At 38.5% G+C, this 19,084-nt stretch overlaps 1 protein-coding gene across 1 annotated transcript in view; it reads left to right on the plus strand.

The window, feature by feature from the left end:
- Positions 1-1,942: 1,942 nt before the first annotated feature.
- The window catches only part of HTR4 (5-hydroxytryptamine receptor 4), a 175,984-nt gene continuing 158,842 nt past the window's right edge, over positions 1,943-19,084 (plus strand). Inside the window, exon 1 of the mRNA XM_040241546.1 lies at positions 1,943-2,045. Within this exon, the coding sequence (XP_040097480.1) occupies positions 1,943-2,045 (103 nt within the window). The remainder of the gene's footprint in view (positions 2,046-19,084) is intronic.

Consider the following 19,084-nt stretch of genomic DNA (forward strand, 5'->3'; position numbering starts at 1 on the left):
CTAGCTTTGTTCATAGTGATGCTTCCTAAAGCCCACGTGACTTCACACTCCTAGATGTCTGGCTCTAGGTGAGTGATCAATCACACCATCATGTTTATCTGGGTCATTAAGATCTTTTTTGTGTAGTTCTTTTGTGTATTCTTGCCACATTTTCTTAATATCTTTTGCTTCTATTAGGTCCATACCATTTCTGTCCTTTATTGTGCCCATCTTTGCATGAAATGTTCCCTTGATATCTCTAATTTTCTTGAAGAGATCTCTAGTCTTTCTATTCTATTGTTTTCCTCTATTTCTTTGCATTGTTCACTTAGGAAGGCTCTCTTATCTTTCTTTGCTATTCTTTGGGACTCTGCATTCAGATGGGTATAACAATCCTTTTCTCCTTTGCCCTTTACTTCTTTTTTAAAATTTTTTAGAAATTTATTCATTTTTTAATTGAAGGATAATTGTTCTACAGAATTTTGTTGTTTTCTGTCTTTTCTCAGCTATTTGTAAGGCCTCCTCAGACAGCCATTTTACCTTTTTGCATTTCTTTTTCTTGAAGATAGTTTTGATCACTGCCTCCTGTCCAATATCATGAGCCTCTATCCATAGTTCTTCAGCCATCCTCTCTATCAGATCTAATCCCTTGAATCTGTCATTTCCAATATATAATCGTAAGGGATTTGATTTAGATCTTACCTTAATGGCCTCGTGGTTTTCCCTACTTTATTCAATTTAAGTCTGAATTTTGCAGTACAGAGTTCATGACCTGAGCCACAGTCAGCTCCTGGTCTTGTTTTTCCTGACTGTATAGTGCTTCTCCATCTTCAACTGCAAAAAATATAATCAATCTGATTTCGGTATTGACCACCTGGTGATGTCCATGTGTAGGGGTCATCGCTTATGTTTTTGGATGAAGGTGTTTCCTATGACCAGTGCATTCTCTTGGCAAACCTCTGTTAGTCTTTGCCCTGCTTCATTTTTATTCTGGGGTCAGACTTACTCTGGTTATCTCTTGACTTCCTACTTTTGCATTCCAGTCCCCTATGATAAAAAAGACATCTTTTTTTGATGTTAGTTCTAGAAGGTCTTTTAGGTCTTCATAGAACTGTTCAACTTCAGTTTCTTCAGCATTAGTGGTTTAGGACGTAGACTTGGATTACTGTGATATTGAATGATTTGCCTTGGAAACGGACAGAGATTGTTCTGTCGCTTTTGAGATTGCACCCAAGTATTACATTTCTTGGACTCTTTTGTTGACTATGAGGCCTTCTCCATTTCTTCTAAGGGATTCTTTCCCACAGTAGTAGATATAATGGTCATCTGAATTAAATTTGCCCATTCCAGTCCATTTTGGTTCACAGATACCTGAAATGTTGATGTTTATTCTTACCATTTCCTGTTTGACCACTTCCAATTTACCTTGTTTTATGGAGCTAACATTTCAGGTTCCTATGCAATATTATTCTTTACAGCATCAGACATTACTTTCACCACCAGACACATCCACCACTGGGAGTTATTTCCGCTTTGGCTCAGCCTCTTCATTCCTTCTGGAGCTATTTCTCTGTTGTTCTCCAGTAGCATATTGGGCACCTACCGACCTGGGGAGTTCATCTTTCAGTGTCATATCTTTTTGCCTTTTCATACTGTTCATGGGGTTCTCAAGGCAGGAATGCTGAAGTGGTTTGCCATTTTCTTTTCCAGTGGACCACGTTTTACCAGAACTCACCACCATGATCCATCCATCTTGGGTGGCCCTATCTGTATGGTTCATGGTTTCATTGAGTTAGACAAAGTTGTGACCCATGTGATCAGTTTGAATTTTACCTATTAAGCAAAATCCAAAGTGATAAGGGGTTTAAACTTTATTCTAAGTGTGACAGAAAGCCACTAGTATTTTATATAGGCAAGAAATGATCTGACTTCCATTTCAAAAATGCTACTGTGGGGAGAAGAGATGACGGTGGAGCCAGCAGGAGACCAGTTACGAAAGTTAGGAGAGTGGTTAGGACACCAGTTGGAAAAGGAGATGGTGGCTTGGACCAGGTGTGGTTTTGGAGGTAATGAAAGAAAAAGTCAGATTTAGGAATCATTTTCAAAGTAGAGGAGGGAGTTTGCTAATAGTTTAATTGTAGGGTGTGAAAAAAAAAGTGTAACTGGATAAATGGTGGAGTCATTTACTGTGATAGAGGATGCTAGGGGAGGAGCAAGTTATTGTGCTGGAATGGGAAATGAGTTTAGTTTGAAATGCTTTTTTAATCATCCAAGTTGAGATGTCAGGTAGGTGATACGAGTCTGGGAAGGGCCTAGGGTGAAGCTGTAACTTTGAGAATCTTTAGCAAATAGACTGTATTTTAAGACATGGGGATGAATGGTAATCTGTTATATTTTGATCTTCAAAGATGTAAGTTATTTATATGATCTGCATTAGGACTAACTACTATAAATAGGTTACTATATTATTATGATTAAAATAATATGAGTATTTTCAGTTTTTTAAGCTCTTTTTGAAGTGGGTGGCTTATCCCTGGTGGCTCAGATGATAAAAGCAGCTGCCTGCAATGTGGGAGACCTGGATTCAATCCCTGGGTCAGGAAGATCCCCTGGAGAAGGAAATAGCAATCCACTCCAGTATTTTTGCCTAGAGAACCCCATGGACGGAGGAGCCTGATGGGTTATAGTCCATGGGATTGAAAAGAGTTGGACACGACTAGCGACTTCACTTTCTTTCTTTCTTTGAAGTGGGTAATCATATCCCTTTGGCAATCTAGTAAACCCTTGATTATTGTCTGCCTAGAAAAAAAATAGATATGCACACACATCATTTCACTTCAGGAATGATTCTAGATAGACTTGTACAAAGGATGGAATCCCACCACTTCAGTAGTTAGGGCTTTGTACTTATGTATTTCAAATAAAAGATTATTCCAGATTCAGAATGTAAAGGAGACAGAGGTAGACAGAGGTGTTTTGCTTGAGGTCAGAGGAGGGGACTGAGCCCTGTAGGCTCAGCCTTCCTCACACCTGGCATAGATGCACAAATGCACATGGTTGCCCATGTTAATCTTACAGGTTTGAAAGAATACAAACATACACAGAACACACAGAGAAATCTGTGTCCTTTCCAGCTCTGGTGGCCTGTCATTTTTTTCCTGGCTGCCAGGCATATATGTTTGGTTCATGCTGACCAAGGAATCCCAGGCTGAGTTTCATGGTTCTGTTATGTACATAAACAGATTTACAGTTTCTTCCCTGTAAAATTTTACCAGAAAGCCAGCAGATGGAATTATAGAATATCAGAGCTAGAAGTAAACCCAGCAATCATCTCTTCCCATCCTTTCTGTTTATTGAGAAGTATTGAATAGATGATGTCGTTAGAAGAAAAAGGGTCTTGCTGAGGGTAACCTCAAAAGAAACAGACTGACCTCTGCCCCTGTGTTCTCTGACTCACCATGTTTTGAAATAAATGTGGTGAGAAGTACAGGAATTTTTCTGTGAACCAAAACTACACAGCCAGGTCAGAGAACTGACTTGGTGGAGATCAGTGAGTGTCTGTCCATTAAAGAGTGTAAGGTCTTCTAAAGGTCTGTGCTAGAGGAACTATCAGTAGTTTGAAAGTTGACCTTCTCTTCGATTGTGAGTCCTTAGCCTGGGGTTCATGGAAAGGCCTCAAGGAATTGTGGGCTCCCCAGAAAAGGTGTATGTGTGTGCATGCACACCTATTTTTTTTCCCCTAGGAAGAGGGTTCTCAAGAGTTTACTATTATAGAGTCTCAAAGAGATATGATTATCCACCCTCAAAAAGGGTTTTTAAAATAGCAACCTGAAAAATTCTCATAGGAAACAAGATGGCTGACCATCTTAGACAGTGTTCTAAGTTTTCACCAGCTGGTGTCCTAATGCAGATCATATAAATAAGCTATGTTTCTGGGAAGAGCAAAAAGTTAATCTCTAGGAGATTAATCAAATGCAAAGAAACTTATATGTGAGTTTCTTTGATGCAGCACTCATCTATGCCATATCTCAGAATGCCAGTAACTTTTTAATTTAATATTGTTTATTACTTTTCCAATACTGTACAAAAGTCTTAATTTTTAGGAAGCAATTATTATTTGGCATTTTTTCCCTTAATGACTTTTATTTTTCTACATTGCCTTCTTGTCTAACCCTCTTTTTATTATTTCCCCATTATAGTACCCAGTGGGCGCTGATATCCAACTCACCCATGCCTATTTCCTGTAATGGACGAACTTGATGCTAATGTGAGGTATGTTGCATTTTTATATATGTTATGCTATAAATTGTGGTTATTTGAACTCTAAGACTTCTGAAAAATCTGTTTGGGTAGAGTTACAAAGTTAATAAATGTATTTTCTTCAACATTTCATATATCAATATAATCATGAATGTGGTACTGTTTATTAATTTTTAAATTTCATTTACGCTTAAAGCGTAAGTATAATATAGCTGGCTGGATGGCATCACTGACTTGATGGACATGAATCTGAGTGAACTCCGGGAGTTGGTGATGGACAGGGAGGCCTGGCGTGCTACGATTCATGGGGTCACAAAGAGCTGGACATGACTGAGCGACTGAACTGAACTGAAATGATTCCAGATGCCTATGCTAACAGTTAGTGTTACAGGAGATGCTGTTCCATGAAAATATTCATCTCTGTAACAGAAAGGAAGAAAATTATTTAAATGGCGGTAAAAATACCTTAAGAATATTTATGTGTGTATCTAAACTTTAGATTCATACTTAAATAGCTTTTTGACAAGTGCTAGTTTGCTAGTTCTTTTATCAACCAGGTCATTTTATTGTATGACATAATGGTTGCATGATATAGTTATATAAAGCTAAATTATTTTTGTTTTCTTTTCCTATAATTTCCTGCAACTCTTGGAGATCAAATAATAGGATGGCTCCTAGGGAAATTTTTTTCTTAAAGGCTTGCTGTGTTTTATTCAGTACAACCAAATAATGTGAAAAAATGATTCAATGAGATTTAAATGCTATGATTTGGCATTTGAGGCTGAAGATATCATTGATATCAATAACTGGAAGACATCCTCAAAAAATACACTCTTGGTGCAAGCACAGGAACAGTTTTTCTTTCATTTGAGATCTGTAGGAAAGCACATTTCAGGTATAGATCAGGGGCACCGTGCCTCTGTGTTTGATGTAGGAGAACCCTGTGACAAAATGAAGCTGTCAAACATCTTGACAGAAACTCTAACGTAATGTGACTGGAGTTGCAAAGATATACTGTTGCCCTAATCCAGGGGTTCCTTAAGGGTCAAATATGTCTCATGAATAATCCCTGACACCTGATGGGTACCTAATAGGAGTTATTGATCAGCCAGTCATTGTGCTATTTATATTTCAAATAGGGTGATGTTCTAGTGCACTTAGGTGTGCACAGAGACTCTATATTCAGCAATAAAGCATTTTACTCTCCCAATGGAAGCATCATGGGTTTTGTTATTTACCTAACATACTGACATGCAGAGTCTTAGAACTTTAGCACAGATTTTTAGGCTAGTGTCACATGTTTAATTTTCCTCTATAAGTTTGGGACATTATTTGAACAGAGAAAGCATAATGGAATCTAAAGAGTTTCCATTTTACTTTTATTAATTAAAAGGCCAAAGTGAGCAATGTCAATGGTGATAAGTTTATCAAATTGTTTTAAGTTTCAGACACTGTATTAAAGTGGAACAGTTGGTTAAAATGTACTTCTTTTTGGGTAATTCAGATAGCGTGATCTCTGACATTTCTAGTTTTTCAACGTTTATTTATAGTGGCCTTGAATTCTAATAGCAGAATACAATTCAATTAAATTAACATTAGCCTTTCACTTGGGTGCTGTAGAACTGTAATGCAGGATACAAGATGGTATCAGTCCTCAGAATCTTGTCTCTGGACCATCCTCTTTGTCTGATTTCTAAACTGATCCCATCAATATATATTCACCCTTACCCACTCCCCCTCCCTACCCACAGTATTAGTAATATGCAAATGCAACAGACTTCCCACCCATTTCCTTCCCAGCCCACACTATTGGCATCCATGAAAGGACATTTATTTACCAAATTGTGATGTATGGATCACTAGTAATGCATGATGATTTTAGGTGGCACATGAACATCTGTTTATTTTAAAGTAAGTATTTTAAGGTAATCTTATAGTGGCAAGTAATGGTGGCTCAGACAGTAAAGAATCTGCCATCCTTGAATTGGGAGGATCCCCTGGAGAAGAGAATGGCTACTCACTCCAGTATTCTTGCCTAGGAAAGCCTATGGACAGAGGAGCCTGGCGGGTTACAGTCCATGGGGTCACAATGAGTCTGACATGACTGAGATACTAACATTTAAACTTAATACTATTTTGCCACTGGTAGTAGTGAAATAGAATTTTCTTCTAAAATACATTTACTTAAAATTTAAAAATAAGTTTTACTTAAAGAAAAGTTTTATAAAACTGAGTTAATTATATTTATCATGTTGTAGTTAAGCTTATCCTGTAATTGGGGGTTAGCATCTTTTAACTGCCTTCATTCTTGTTGAGAGTAAATCCTAAGAACTTTCATGGCAAAGAAAAGTATTTTTTTCTATTTCTTTAATTTTTTATCTATATGAGATGGTGAAAGTGAAAGTCACTCAGTTGTGTCCAGCTCTTTGTGACCCCATGGTCTGTACAGTCCATGAAATTCTCCAGGCCAGAATACTGGAGTGGGTATCTGTTCCCTTCTCCAGGGGATCTTCCCAGCTCAGAGACTGAACTTAGGTCTCACACATCGCAGATGGATTCTTAACCATCTGAGCCACAGGGAAGCCCATATGCGATGGTGGATGTTCACTAAACTTATTGTGGTATTCATTTCATGATATATGTAAGTCAGCTCAATATGCTGTATACCTTAAACTTATACAGTGCTATAAGTCAATTATATCTCAATAAAGCTGGAAAGGAATATTATGTACGTTTAAACTATTCATTAATAAATAAATGTGGAAAAATCCACACGGGTACTATCAAGACAACTAGGGTCCAAAAGCCCATATTCTAGGTATAACTAGATAGAATAAATTTTGTTATTTGAAGAATAGAAACCAGAAATTCTTACTTTGGTAAGGAAATGTCTTCACTTGGTAAAGTGTCCATATACAGTGAAAGCCAAAGGGCCTGAGTTCCTGGCACAGGAGAGGAATTTTTTAAGTTGCTCTGAAGACAGGAAAATGAGTAGCCAGAGGAGGGAGAGGTAGGAAAAAAGTAAATTCCAAGAAGGACAGTCTGGATTCTGCTTAGCAAAAGGTGAAGTATCTAGTTGTGTGGTGGCTGTAAAATGTTGAGAGGAGTTAGGTTGCATATATATATATTTTTTGTTTAAAATTCATGATGTGTGTGCTGACCTCTCCCAGCACTGAGCTCTATAGCAGAATTTTCTAGCTTGGCTAGGAAATCAGTGTTGAATATTTACTATATATGTGGTCATCATAAGCTATAAACTTAACATGTATCATCTCGTTTAATTTTTAAAACAATCTTCCATTTTACAATGTGTGGTAACTAAGATACAAAGGGGTTAAGTAACCTGCTTAAGGTAATAAAATCACATTGCCTCCTACTATACTACAGATATTTTATATGAGTGTGTGTGTGTGTGTGTGTGTAATTTGGTGAGATGGCTGACATTCCTGTTTTGGTAAATGTAGTTTGGAAGAGAGGATGAATATGTGAGAATGAACACCCTAAAAAGCACAGGATGGGAGAAGAATTATAAATGCCTGGGGAAATTTCAGAAATCTGAGAGAAAGATTACTATGGGATATAGAGTTGAGAGACTCCATCCAGTTTTTCTCAGATATCAAGGAACAGAGAGGTCCTCGGATGACACTTAGGGCTAAATAAAAATGTCTAGCATTTAAGTATTTTGTCAGGCCATACTGAACATCTGATTTTTGGTTTGTTTGGTTTCATATAATTGAGTTTCTTATTTCATTTTGATCTTTGCTATTGTATATCTACTGTTATTGGCTGTAAGCATCAGAAACTAACTTGCTAATATATTCAAAGGCAATTTTGGGGAAGCTATAATGTATAGGTTCAAAGAATTAAGGTGAAAATTCTGGGGGTCTTGGCTTGCAAATAAAAAGAACTTTGAGAATTCTAGTAGAGGTAAGAAGTGGAACAATGGCCAACCATAGGAAGAAGTGATCAGTACATTTCTGCATCATGGATGATGTCCAGCTATTTGCTCTGTCAATATATGCTGTTCAAGAATCAGAATCAGATGTCTGATTGACCAGGCCAAGTCATGTGACAATTTGTTGTCCAGCATTCATAATGGGAGGTAGGTATCACTCAGGAAGATGGCATGCAATGGAGGAAAGTTAAATCCTCTGAAGAAATTGGTGCTTTTTAGGAAGGGGGAATTGAGGCTTGGTAGCCAAAATATGTTAATGTCAAACTCCATTTGTTTTGTTTCAGTTGGATTTATCTATATTATTTATAAGTAAATTGCTCCATGGGTAAATAAAAATATGTAAGCGTTCCTTCATTAGTTTAATACAATTAGTTAAGCACCTAAATGATGTGCCAGGAAGAGTTAACATAAGTGCCTGTTCTTAAAGATCTCAAGCTAGAAGACTGTTACACAAATAGAACTTAGTAAAATGACAAGAAAACCTGAATAGTGAGCTATATACAATGAGCTGTATTCTCTGTGAACTAACTATAAGGTACAAGCTGGAATCAAGATAGATAGGAGAAAACATCAACAACTTCAGATATATGGATGATACCACTCTAATGGCAGACAGCTAAGAGGAGCTAAAGCGCCTCTTGATGAGGGTGAAGAAGAGTGAAAGAGCCAGTTTAAGACTAAAGATTTAAAAAATTAAGATCATGGCATCCTCCCCCATTACTGCATGGCAAATAGAAGGGAAAAAATTGGAAGTAGTGACAGATTTCCTCTTCTTGGACTCCAATATCACTGCTGATGGTGACTGTAGCCGTGAAATCAGAAGACAGTTGCTTCTTGGCAGGAAAGCAATGGCAAACCTAGACAGTGTGCTGAAAAGCAGAGACATTAGTTTGCCGACAAAGGTCTGTATAGTCAAGGTTATGGTCTTCCCAGTGGTCACGTACAGTTCTGAGAGCTGGACCATAAAGAAGACAGACGCCAAAGAATTGATGCCTTCTAACTGTGGTGCTGGAGAATACTCCTGAAAGCCCCTTGGACAGCAAGGAGATCAGTCAATATTAAAGGAGACCAACTCTGAATATTCACTGGAGGGACTGAAGCTGAAGCTGCAGTATTCTGGTCATCTGATGTGAACAGATGACTCATTAGAGAAGTCCCTGATGCTGGGAAAGATTGAAAGCAGAAGGAGAAGAGAGCATCAGAGGATGATATGGCTGGACAGCATCACTGATGCAATGAACATAAACTTGGGTAAACTCTGGGAGATAGTGAGAGACAGGGAGTCCTGGCGTGCTGCTGCCCATGGGGTTGCCAAATCTGACACAACTGGATGACTGAACAACAAAAAAGAAAAAAAGAAGAAGAAGAAGAAAGAAATACTAGGTCTGGATTTTAGACACAGGAGAAACATTACAAGCATTTTTCCCTTAAGAGCTTTCATTGCAGAGAGCAGTTGATGCAGGATGGATTGACTCAGGATGAAAAGCCAGCAGTGAATCAGGCCCTGCTTGGAGGGGCAAGTTCCTGATGAGTCCTAACCTTTGATAAGTAGTGTCTCAAACCTTGCAGCCATCTCTTTTCAGACAATCTGACACATATCTGATGTCAGTTTTTGGTCTCTTTGCTTCTTGTTGGGGCTCTGGAAGACAACAGCATTGGAGATCAGCCCTGGGATTTCTTTGGAAGGAATGATGCTGAAGCTGAAACTGTAGTACTTTGGCCACCTCATGCGAAGAGTTGACTCATTGGAAAAGACTCTGATGCTGGGAGGGATTGGGGGCAGGAGGAGAAGGGGACAACAGAGGATAAGATGGCTGGATGGCATCACTGACTCGATGGACATGAGTTTGGGTGAACTCTGGGAGTTGGTGATGGACAGGGAGGCCTGGCGTGCTGCAGTTCATGGGGTCGCCATATAGAGTCGGACACGACTGAGTGAGTGAACTGAACTGAAATGAACTGAACTGAAGAAAGGCAAATGGAAAGAGTAGCTTTGGTGACTTTGCAGCAGATTCTCCTTGAGGATATCCCTGGCCTGCATTTGGGCGGTGAACCTGGCAGTCCCTAAGCCCCGTGCTCACCCCCGAGCTGCTGTGGCTGCTTAATGTGGCTCCGAAATAGTTACTGCCTGACTTCAGACATAATCCATGCTTTTTCCCCCCAAGTTGTGTAGCCCTTTATTAGCAACTAAAATAGAAGGTATCTGTTGTACAACATGGATAGTAATTGACTATAACTGGAGATTTTTATATTCTGAAGACTGGAAGCTTTTTAACCCATGCTTTTTCTTTTAACTGCTAGATTCTTCCCACTGACATATGTCTCTCCTCAGCTCATGTGTGAGTCCTAAAGGTGACCCAGGTCTGTATCCTTTTCTTCCTGCTGTTTATTGCACATAAACAGTTTCTGCTTTCCAAGAATTTTTTTTCTAACAGTTTCTGATTCTACAAAGTATAGGGTTAAGGCAGCAGTTAAGTAAGAGCAGAGAAGTTCAAATATTCACAAATTTGCTCTGAAGATTTCTCAATATAAAGAGCTCAGACATTGAATGGAGAGAAAATTTATTTTTTAATCTTGATTCTTTTTATTTTGTTTTCAGGTTTTTTATCTTAAATAGATTTTTTTAATCTTAGATTTTGTATTTTTTGTGATGGTTTTTATTTTTTATTCTATTGGTTGCTCTCTTAATTGTATTATCTAACACAATTGTCTTATTTGTTACTTATTTATTCCTTAATTTGAATGATAATGAAATTTTCAGTATTTGGTTCTTCCTCCTTTCCCTCTGCCCTTCAAAATTATCTAATTTTAATTGAATATATTATTTTCCTCAGTGTTTACCTTTATATCCTTAAATATACACTTTCATCTCTATGACTTGATTTATTGATTTTTAAATACTCTTTTCTGAGCACAAAATATAGATTAATTGGAAAGTAGCATATTCATATATGTGGTTCCATTCCACCTTCTGTCTAACTTCCTCTCTTGGCTTCTTTCTAATCATTTTAATTCTGTATTGTTGAGGTTTATCATGTACAGATTATTCTACGGCCGTAATTTGTCTTTGACAAAGTCCTGTAGTTCAGAATACTTAAAGCTTACCTTGAATCATTTTCCTATTGTTTTCCCTTCAAATATATTATATACCCAAGGATATTTTTAAATTTTTATTTATTTTTAATTGGAGGATAATCGCTTTACAATGTTGTGTCGGCATACATCACCATGAATCAGCTATAGGTATACATATGTCCTCTCCATCTTGAACCTCTCTCCTACCTCCCACCCCATTCATACCTCTAGGTTGCACCAGATTTGAGCTTTCTGCGTTATACAGTAAATTTGCACTGGCTATCTAATTTCACATATGGCAGTGTATACGTTTCAGTGCTACTTTCTCAATTTGTCCTGCGCTCTTCCTCTCCTGGCCCCTTGGGTAGCCACAGGTCTGTTGTTTCAGCTGTGGCCTCTTCCCAGCCTTGACTCATCTCCCTGCTCCAGTATACTTTGCTGGCGCACTGCCTCTACTCAGTAAGAACACCTTGGTTTAGGACTCTGTTTCTCCTCTAAAGAATAACTGTTGTACTTTCTCAGTAATGTTTCTCATTAGCAACCAAAACAGCATCATATAGGAATGATGAATTGTGTAAATGGTAGCATTTCCCTCCTTTTTGCTATGGTTTCTAGCAGTCAGAACTGCATTAGCAAGTTGGCAACCCACTCCAGTGTTCTTGCTTGGAGAATCCCAGGGATGGAGGAGCCTGGTGGGCTGCCGTCTATGGGGTCGCACAGTCGGACACGACTGAAGTGACTTAGCAGTAGCAGCAAGTATAGAAGATCTCTAGGCACTTATTGTGGCTCTAACATGCCTTTATTTTATTTTTCCAACTCTTTTTGCCACTTCATCTTGTTTGTTTTGATTTTTTTTAAACTACAACTTATATTGTTTATTTTTGTAAGCCACTTTAAGAAATGAAGGGAAGAAGGAAGAGAGGGAGAAAAAACCCAAGAAGCATGCTTTTCCCAAGAGAGAATCTTTCTTCTTTCTTGGTAGGGCTTGCCATGTGACAGGGAGCCACTTAGCATCACTGAACAGAAGATCAAAATGGCAAGCTTTTGTATAGAGCATAAATAAATCTGAATAAATACCAAAAGCTGAATACTTAAAAATATAAAATATATACATAATGTAAATGCAGTCACCTGTTGTACAAGTGTCACAACATTAATTAAAAAACATGACATGATAAGTATTTGGCTTCAAGTTATAGTTGACTCTTGAACAACATGGATTTGAGCTGATTGAATTCACTTATGTGCAGATTTTTTTCAATAGTAAATACTACATTATTGCGTGGTTTAAGGTTGGTTGAATCCATGGATGTGTAACTGTTGGTATGGAGGGCCAACTATAAGTTATACATAGATTTTCAACTGCTCAGAGAGTCAGTACCCCCTTACCCCCGAGTTATTCAAAGGTTAACTCTAATTATCCAATTGCCTTAATTCTGTCATGGCACTAAGTTGCAATTCACTACTTCAAATCAGTAAATAAAATTCATTGGAAATCAATGTGATTACAGGAATTAATTGAAATGATCCAATTTTAGCAAAGAGAAAAAAATAACAATTTTACAAATTAAAGAGTGTTGTGTAACACAGAGAAGTTCAAGCTGGTGCTCTGTGATGACCTAGAGGTGGGGGATGAGGAGATAGGGTGGGAGGGAGGGGCTATACGTATACTTAACGGCTGATTCACATTTTTGTTCGGCAGAAACCAATACAACATTGCAAAGTAATTATCCTTCAATAAAATTTAGAAGATAAATAAAAATACATTTTAAGTTAAAAAAATAAGGGAGTTGATTTCTGGTTTGATTATTAGCACTGGTGACAGTACTTGTGTGTATGTGTTTAGTCACTAAGTTGTGTCTGACTCTTTGCAACCCATGGATTACAGCCTGCCAAGCTTCTCTGTCCTTAGAATTTCCCAGGCAAGAATACTGGAATAGGTTGCCATTTCCTTCTCCAGGTGACAATACTTAGATTTCACTAAAGACTCAGGATGAAGTTAGAATTTTTAATGCTAAATATCCTAAAGCCTTGAAATAACTCCTAGAGTTTAAAATCAAGGTGTACAAGTTGTCAGCCCTGAAGACTTATCAATATATAATTGATTTGGAAGCAGAGTTAATTCATGTTTGTAACCTGGCAATTGCAACTGTGAGCATGTGCAACTTTAAGTCAGTGAAATATTTTGCAGGAAATCTCTCTTCAGGCTTTGAAATTATGACATTCATTAGCATATAAGGAGAAAGTGAGTGGGTACCATTTAAAAGGGGTTATTTTTATGTTGCTTTAGAAATGTAAATGAGAATCATATCAACGTTATTACTTGACTGATACAATGGTGATTATTCAGTCAGTTTTCTGATTAGATCAGAAGCCTACAAACTGGAACTTACCTTGTTCCTCATGGGGTCACAGGGGACCTTAAATGGGAGGATGACATTTCTGGTCCTAAAACAGTAGTCTCTTGCAATGTGTGAAATTTGCTGGTTGTGGCTTGGAGCTAGCAGTCCTCTACATGATGTCACTCTGTGCAGCTTCCGAAGTACATATACCACAATGATGTCAACTGGAACCATCACAGGAAGCTGAAAGAGTGAGGTTTTGGGAAATAAAACGACATAGGTTCAAGTCTTGGCTTTCTTACTTACTAGTTATATGACTTTGAACTAGTTATTTCATTCTCAGATCCTTTAGTTTTGGCATCTTGAAAATGGGGTTTTTGTAAGGATTATAAATAATGTAATACTCTTAACATAGTGTCTCACACATACGTGCATCAAACAAATGGTGAATGTTGTCTTTAGTGATCACAATAATCATGAGATATAGGCTTTTATCACCCAAGGAGATCCATCCAATCCATTCTGAAGGAGACCAATCCTGGGATTTCTTTGGAAGGAATGATGCTAAAGCTGAAACTCCAGTACTTTGGCCACCTCATGAGAAGAAAAGACTCTGATGCTGGGAGGGATTGGGGGCAGGAGGAGAAGGGGACAACCGAGGATGAGATGGCTGGATGGCATCACGGACTCGATGGACGTGAGTCTTAGTGAACTCCGGGAGTTGGTGATGAACAGGGAGGCCTGGCGTGCTGCGATTCATGGGGTCGCAAAGAGTCGGACACGACTGAGTGACTGAACTGAACTGAACTGATCACCCCTGAGGACTGCTGATTAACTGCTATATAATGTCTTGATTGCTTAAATTTGGTATCCATTTAATTGGCTGACCTTATTAATCACTTGTTCAATTTTTTGACTGTTTGTCCTTGATTGTGCCCATTCTCTGCTGAGAAAACTGAGGCTCTCCAAAAGGTGATAGAAAACCTTCAGTGCTGGGTCTCACAACTGGCATAATTGGGATACTCTTCTCTACCCTATTCAGCACTGTTTTCTCTTTACTCTGCATCTTCCATGAACATGGATCCATTCCTGTTTGGGAATTGGAGGATCTAAGATTCAGTCCTATGTCTTGTTGACTCAGTCTTGTGCTCTGTTCAATAAAGCCATCTCTCCATTATATGCAATGCATCCCTTCACTGATGATTTTTTGTTTAGAGGAAAGCACCTCTGACTTTTTTCTTTCTGTTTCTATGTGTATCAGTGTCCTGTTGGGAAAATAGAGGCTGTTTAATAAATTTCAAACAGAGGTAGGTTTAATGCAGGGCGTTGGTCACAAAGCTCCCTGAAAGGACAGGAAGAAGGAGGTGTTAACCAGAGGTCATGAATCTTCAGGGAACTGCTGCGAGCCCTGCTGTCATCACATTTGTTGCTTACAGACTCATTTACTACTGTTCTCACTGCTGATGGCACTTCCAGGTACTGGAGAGAAATGTTTCTTTTTTCCTCTCAAAGTCCAGTTTCCCATTCTTGACCTCTTATTTAGAGAACATAAGCAGAAGCTAGCTAGTAAGGAAGTAAGGAAAGTAGAGTTTTTAGATTTCTTCCCTCTCTGATTGGGAGCCACATTTCTATAAGAGGCGAAGCCAGTGTTTTCACTGGGGTTTGCTTGATGTCAGAGTCTAAGTTTCACAGTTTGCTGTGCTGAGATTTCTGTGTTGTAGAGTATCTGTTCCGTTCATTTTAAGACTTGGGTTTCCAAACTAAAGGCCTGGCACATACATTTGTTTGGCCTGTCTCAGTTTTTAAAAATTGACTTAAGCGCCTGTGGGGAGCCTGGGCACTCTCCAGTTTACCAGAGTAACAATGAATTATATTATCTGCAAACAGCCATTATGTTACCCCCTCCCTCGCCATAGCATTCAGTTGGTCAGTGAGTTCAATCTGCCTACCACACCCTCAAAGGCTTTTTATTTTATTAATTAAATTTTGAAAGTGGGGTAAGAACCATTTAAAATTTTATAGACCATATTATGACATTTAGTACCTGCTATTTTTCTCCCTGGAAATTTTTTTTATTATCAGTTAGCAAATAGGGTTGTGTTGAATTAAAGAACTTTTTCAATTAAGGAACTGAAACAGCTTTCTAACTGAATATCTGTTAAGTGATTACCATTTTATCAGTCAGGTAATGATGTGCAGGCAATGTTCTTATTTGCATTTCTAAAGAACTGTAAGAATAATCTTTCTTTTCCCCCATTTTCCTCTGCCCACTCACTTGCTCCTGAACTTATAATGGCTTTATTAATTTCAGTGCTTGAAAAAAGTATTATAAAAAGTACTCATCCTTGCATGTTCAGTACTATCATGTATTTTGCTTAACAGATATAGATGCATATTTATTGTAAGGTCCCACTGTCTACAGTGTAACTGGCTTTTTCAGCCTCACCATATCTCATTTGTCACCATTGTTCATTATGTATAATTGCAATCCAAACCCTCAAAGTTGAGTTCTAGAAAAAGTGTATATGTAGATAATATACCACTCTTTTGTTGGTGGTGGTCAGTCACTAAGTTGTGTCCAACTCTTTGCAACACCATGAACTGCAGCACACCAGGCTTCTCTGTCCATCACTATATCCCTGAGTTTGCTCAAACTTATGTCCATTGAGTCAATGATGCCATCCAACCATCTCATCTTCTGTCGTCCCCTTCTCTTCCTGCCTTCAATCTTTCCCAGCATAGGTGTCTTTTCAGTGAGTCGACTCTTCGCATGAGGTGGCTAAACTATTGGAGCTTCAGCTTTAGCATCAGTCCTTCCAATGAATTCAGTTCAGTTCAGTCGCTCAGTCGTGTTCAACTCTTTGTGACCCCATGAACCACAGGATGCCAGGCCTCCCTGTCTATCACCAACTACCAGAGTTTACCCAAACTCATGTCCATTGAATCGGTGATACCATCCAACCATCTCATCTTCTGTTGTCCCCTTCTCCTCCTGCCCTCAATCTTTCCCAGCATCAGGGTCTTTTCACCAGTGAGTCAGCTCTTTGCATCAGGTGGCCAAAGTATTGGCATTTCCGCTTCAACATCAGTCCTTCCAATGAACACCCAGGACTGATATGCTTTAGGATGGACTGGTTGGATCTCCTTGCAGTCCAAGGGACTCTCAAGAGTCTTTTCCAACATCACAGTTCAAAAGCATCAATTCTTCTGCACTCAGCTTTCTTTATAGTCCAACTCTCACATCCATATATGACTACTGGAAAAAACCATAGCCTTGACTAGACAGACCTTTGTTGATAACGTAAGGTCTCTGCTTTTCAATATGCTGTCTAGGTTGGCCATAACTTTCCTTCCAGAGAGTAAGTGTCTTTTAATTTCATGGCTGCAATCACCATCTGCAGTGATTTTGGAACCCCAAAAAATCAAGTCAGCCACTGTTTCCACTGTTTCCCCATCTATTTCCCATGAAGTGATGGGACCGGATGCCATGATCTTCGTTTTCTGAAGGTTGAGCTTTAAGCCAACTTTTTCACTCTCCTCTTTCACTTTCATCAAGAGGCTCTTTAGTTCCTCTTCACTTTCTGTCATAAGGGTGGTGTCATCTGCATATCTGAGGTTATTGATATTTCTCCCGGCGATCTTAATTCCAGCTTGTGCTTCCTCCAGCCCAGTGTTTCTCATGATGTACTCTGCATGGAAGTTAAATAAGCAGGGTGACAATATACAGCCTTGACGTACTCTTTTTCCTATTTGGAACCAGTCTGTCGTTCCATGTCCAGTTCTCACTGTTGCTTCCTGACCTGCATATAGGTTTCTCAAGAGGCAGGTCAGGTGGTCTGGTATTCCCATCTCTTTCAGAATTTTCCACAGAATATTATTTTATGTATCTATTATTTTATTTACAGAATATTATTTTATTCATTTTATTTTATTTTTTATTTCACAGAGTATTCCAATGAATATTCAGGACTAATTTCCTTTAGTGTTGACTGATTTGATCTCCTTACTGTCCAAGGGACTGTCGAGAGTTTTCCCTAGCACCACAGTTTGAAAGCATTGATTCTTTGGTGTTCAGCCTCTTTATAGTCCAACTCTCACATCCATACATGACTACTGGAAAAACCATAACTGATTATATGGACCTTTCTCAGCAAAGTGATGTCTCTGCTTTTAATACACTATCTATGTTTGTCATAGCTATTCTTCCAAGGAACAATTGTCTTTTAATTTTGTGGCTGCAGTCACTGTCTGCAGTGATTTGGGAGCCCAAGAAAATGAAATTTGACACTGTCCATATTTTCCCCATTTATTTGCCATAAAATGATGGGACTGGATGCCATGATCTTACTTTTTTGAATGCTGAGTTTTAAGCCAGATTTTTCACTCTTCTTTCACCTTCATCAAGAGGCTCTTTATTTCCTCTTTACTTTCTGCCATTAAAATGGTATCATCTGCATATCTGAGGTTGTTGATACTTCTCCCAGCAATCTTGATTCCAGCTTGTGATTCATCCAGCCCAGCATTTTACATGATATACTCTGCATATAAGTTAAATAAGCAGGGTGATAGTATACAGCCTTGACTCTCTCCTTTCCCAATTTTAAACCAGTCTGTTGTTCCATGTCCAGTTCTAACTGTTGCTTCTTGTCGTGCTTACAGGTTTCTCAGGAGGCAGGTAAGGTGGTCGGTATTCCCATCTCTTTAAGAATATGCCACAGTTTGTTGTGATCCATACAGTCAAAGGCTTTAGCATAGTCAATGAAGCATATGTAGATTTTTTTTTTGAATTCCCTTGCTTTTTCTATGATCTAGCATATGTTGGCAATTTGATTTCTGGTTTCTCTGCCTTTTCTAAATCCAGCTTGAGCATTTGAAAGTTCTCGGTTCATGTACTGCTGAGGCCTAGCTTAAAGAATTTTGAGCATAATCTTGCTGGAGTGTGAAATGAGTGCAATTATACACTAATTTGAACATTCTTTGACCTTGCCTTTCTTTGGGATTGAAATGAAAACTGATCTTAATGACCCAGTTAACCATGATGATGTGCTCACTCACTTGACTTTATGCTGCAGAATGTCTGGCTCTAGATGAGTGACCACATCATCATGGTTAACTGGGTTATTAAGAGCTTTTTTGTATACAGTTCTTCTGTGTTTTCTTGCCACCTTTTCTTGATCTCTTCTGCTTCTGTTAGGTCCTTGCCATTTTTGTCCTTTATTGTGGCTATCTTTGTATGAAATGTTCCCCTGGTATCTCCAGTTTTTTAAAAGCGATCTTTAGTCTTTCCCATTCTGTTGCCATGGATCCAATCCATTGTCCAGGAACCAATACAACTCCTAAGTTGCTTTTTAAATATGAAAAAAAAAAAACCCCACTACTTCTCAGTATTTGAAAAATATTGGTAATAGTAAATGAAGAAAACTCTATATGGAAGGTCCAGAAATGTGATCAGTGTGCACAGAAGAGGGAAAAG

Source organism: Oryx dammah, unplaced genomic scaffold (assembly GCF_014754425.2).
Source record: "Oryx dammah isolate SB20612 unplaced genomic scaffold, SCBI_Odam_1.1 HiC_scaffold_5, whole genome shotgun sequence".
Classification (NCBI taxonomy): Eukaryota; Metazoa; Chordata; class Mammalia; order Artiodactyla; family Bovidae; genus Oryx; species Oryx dammah.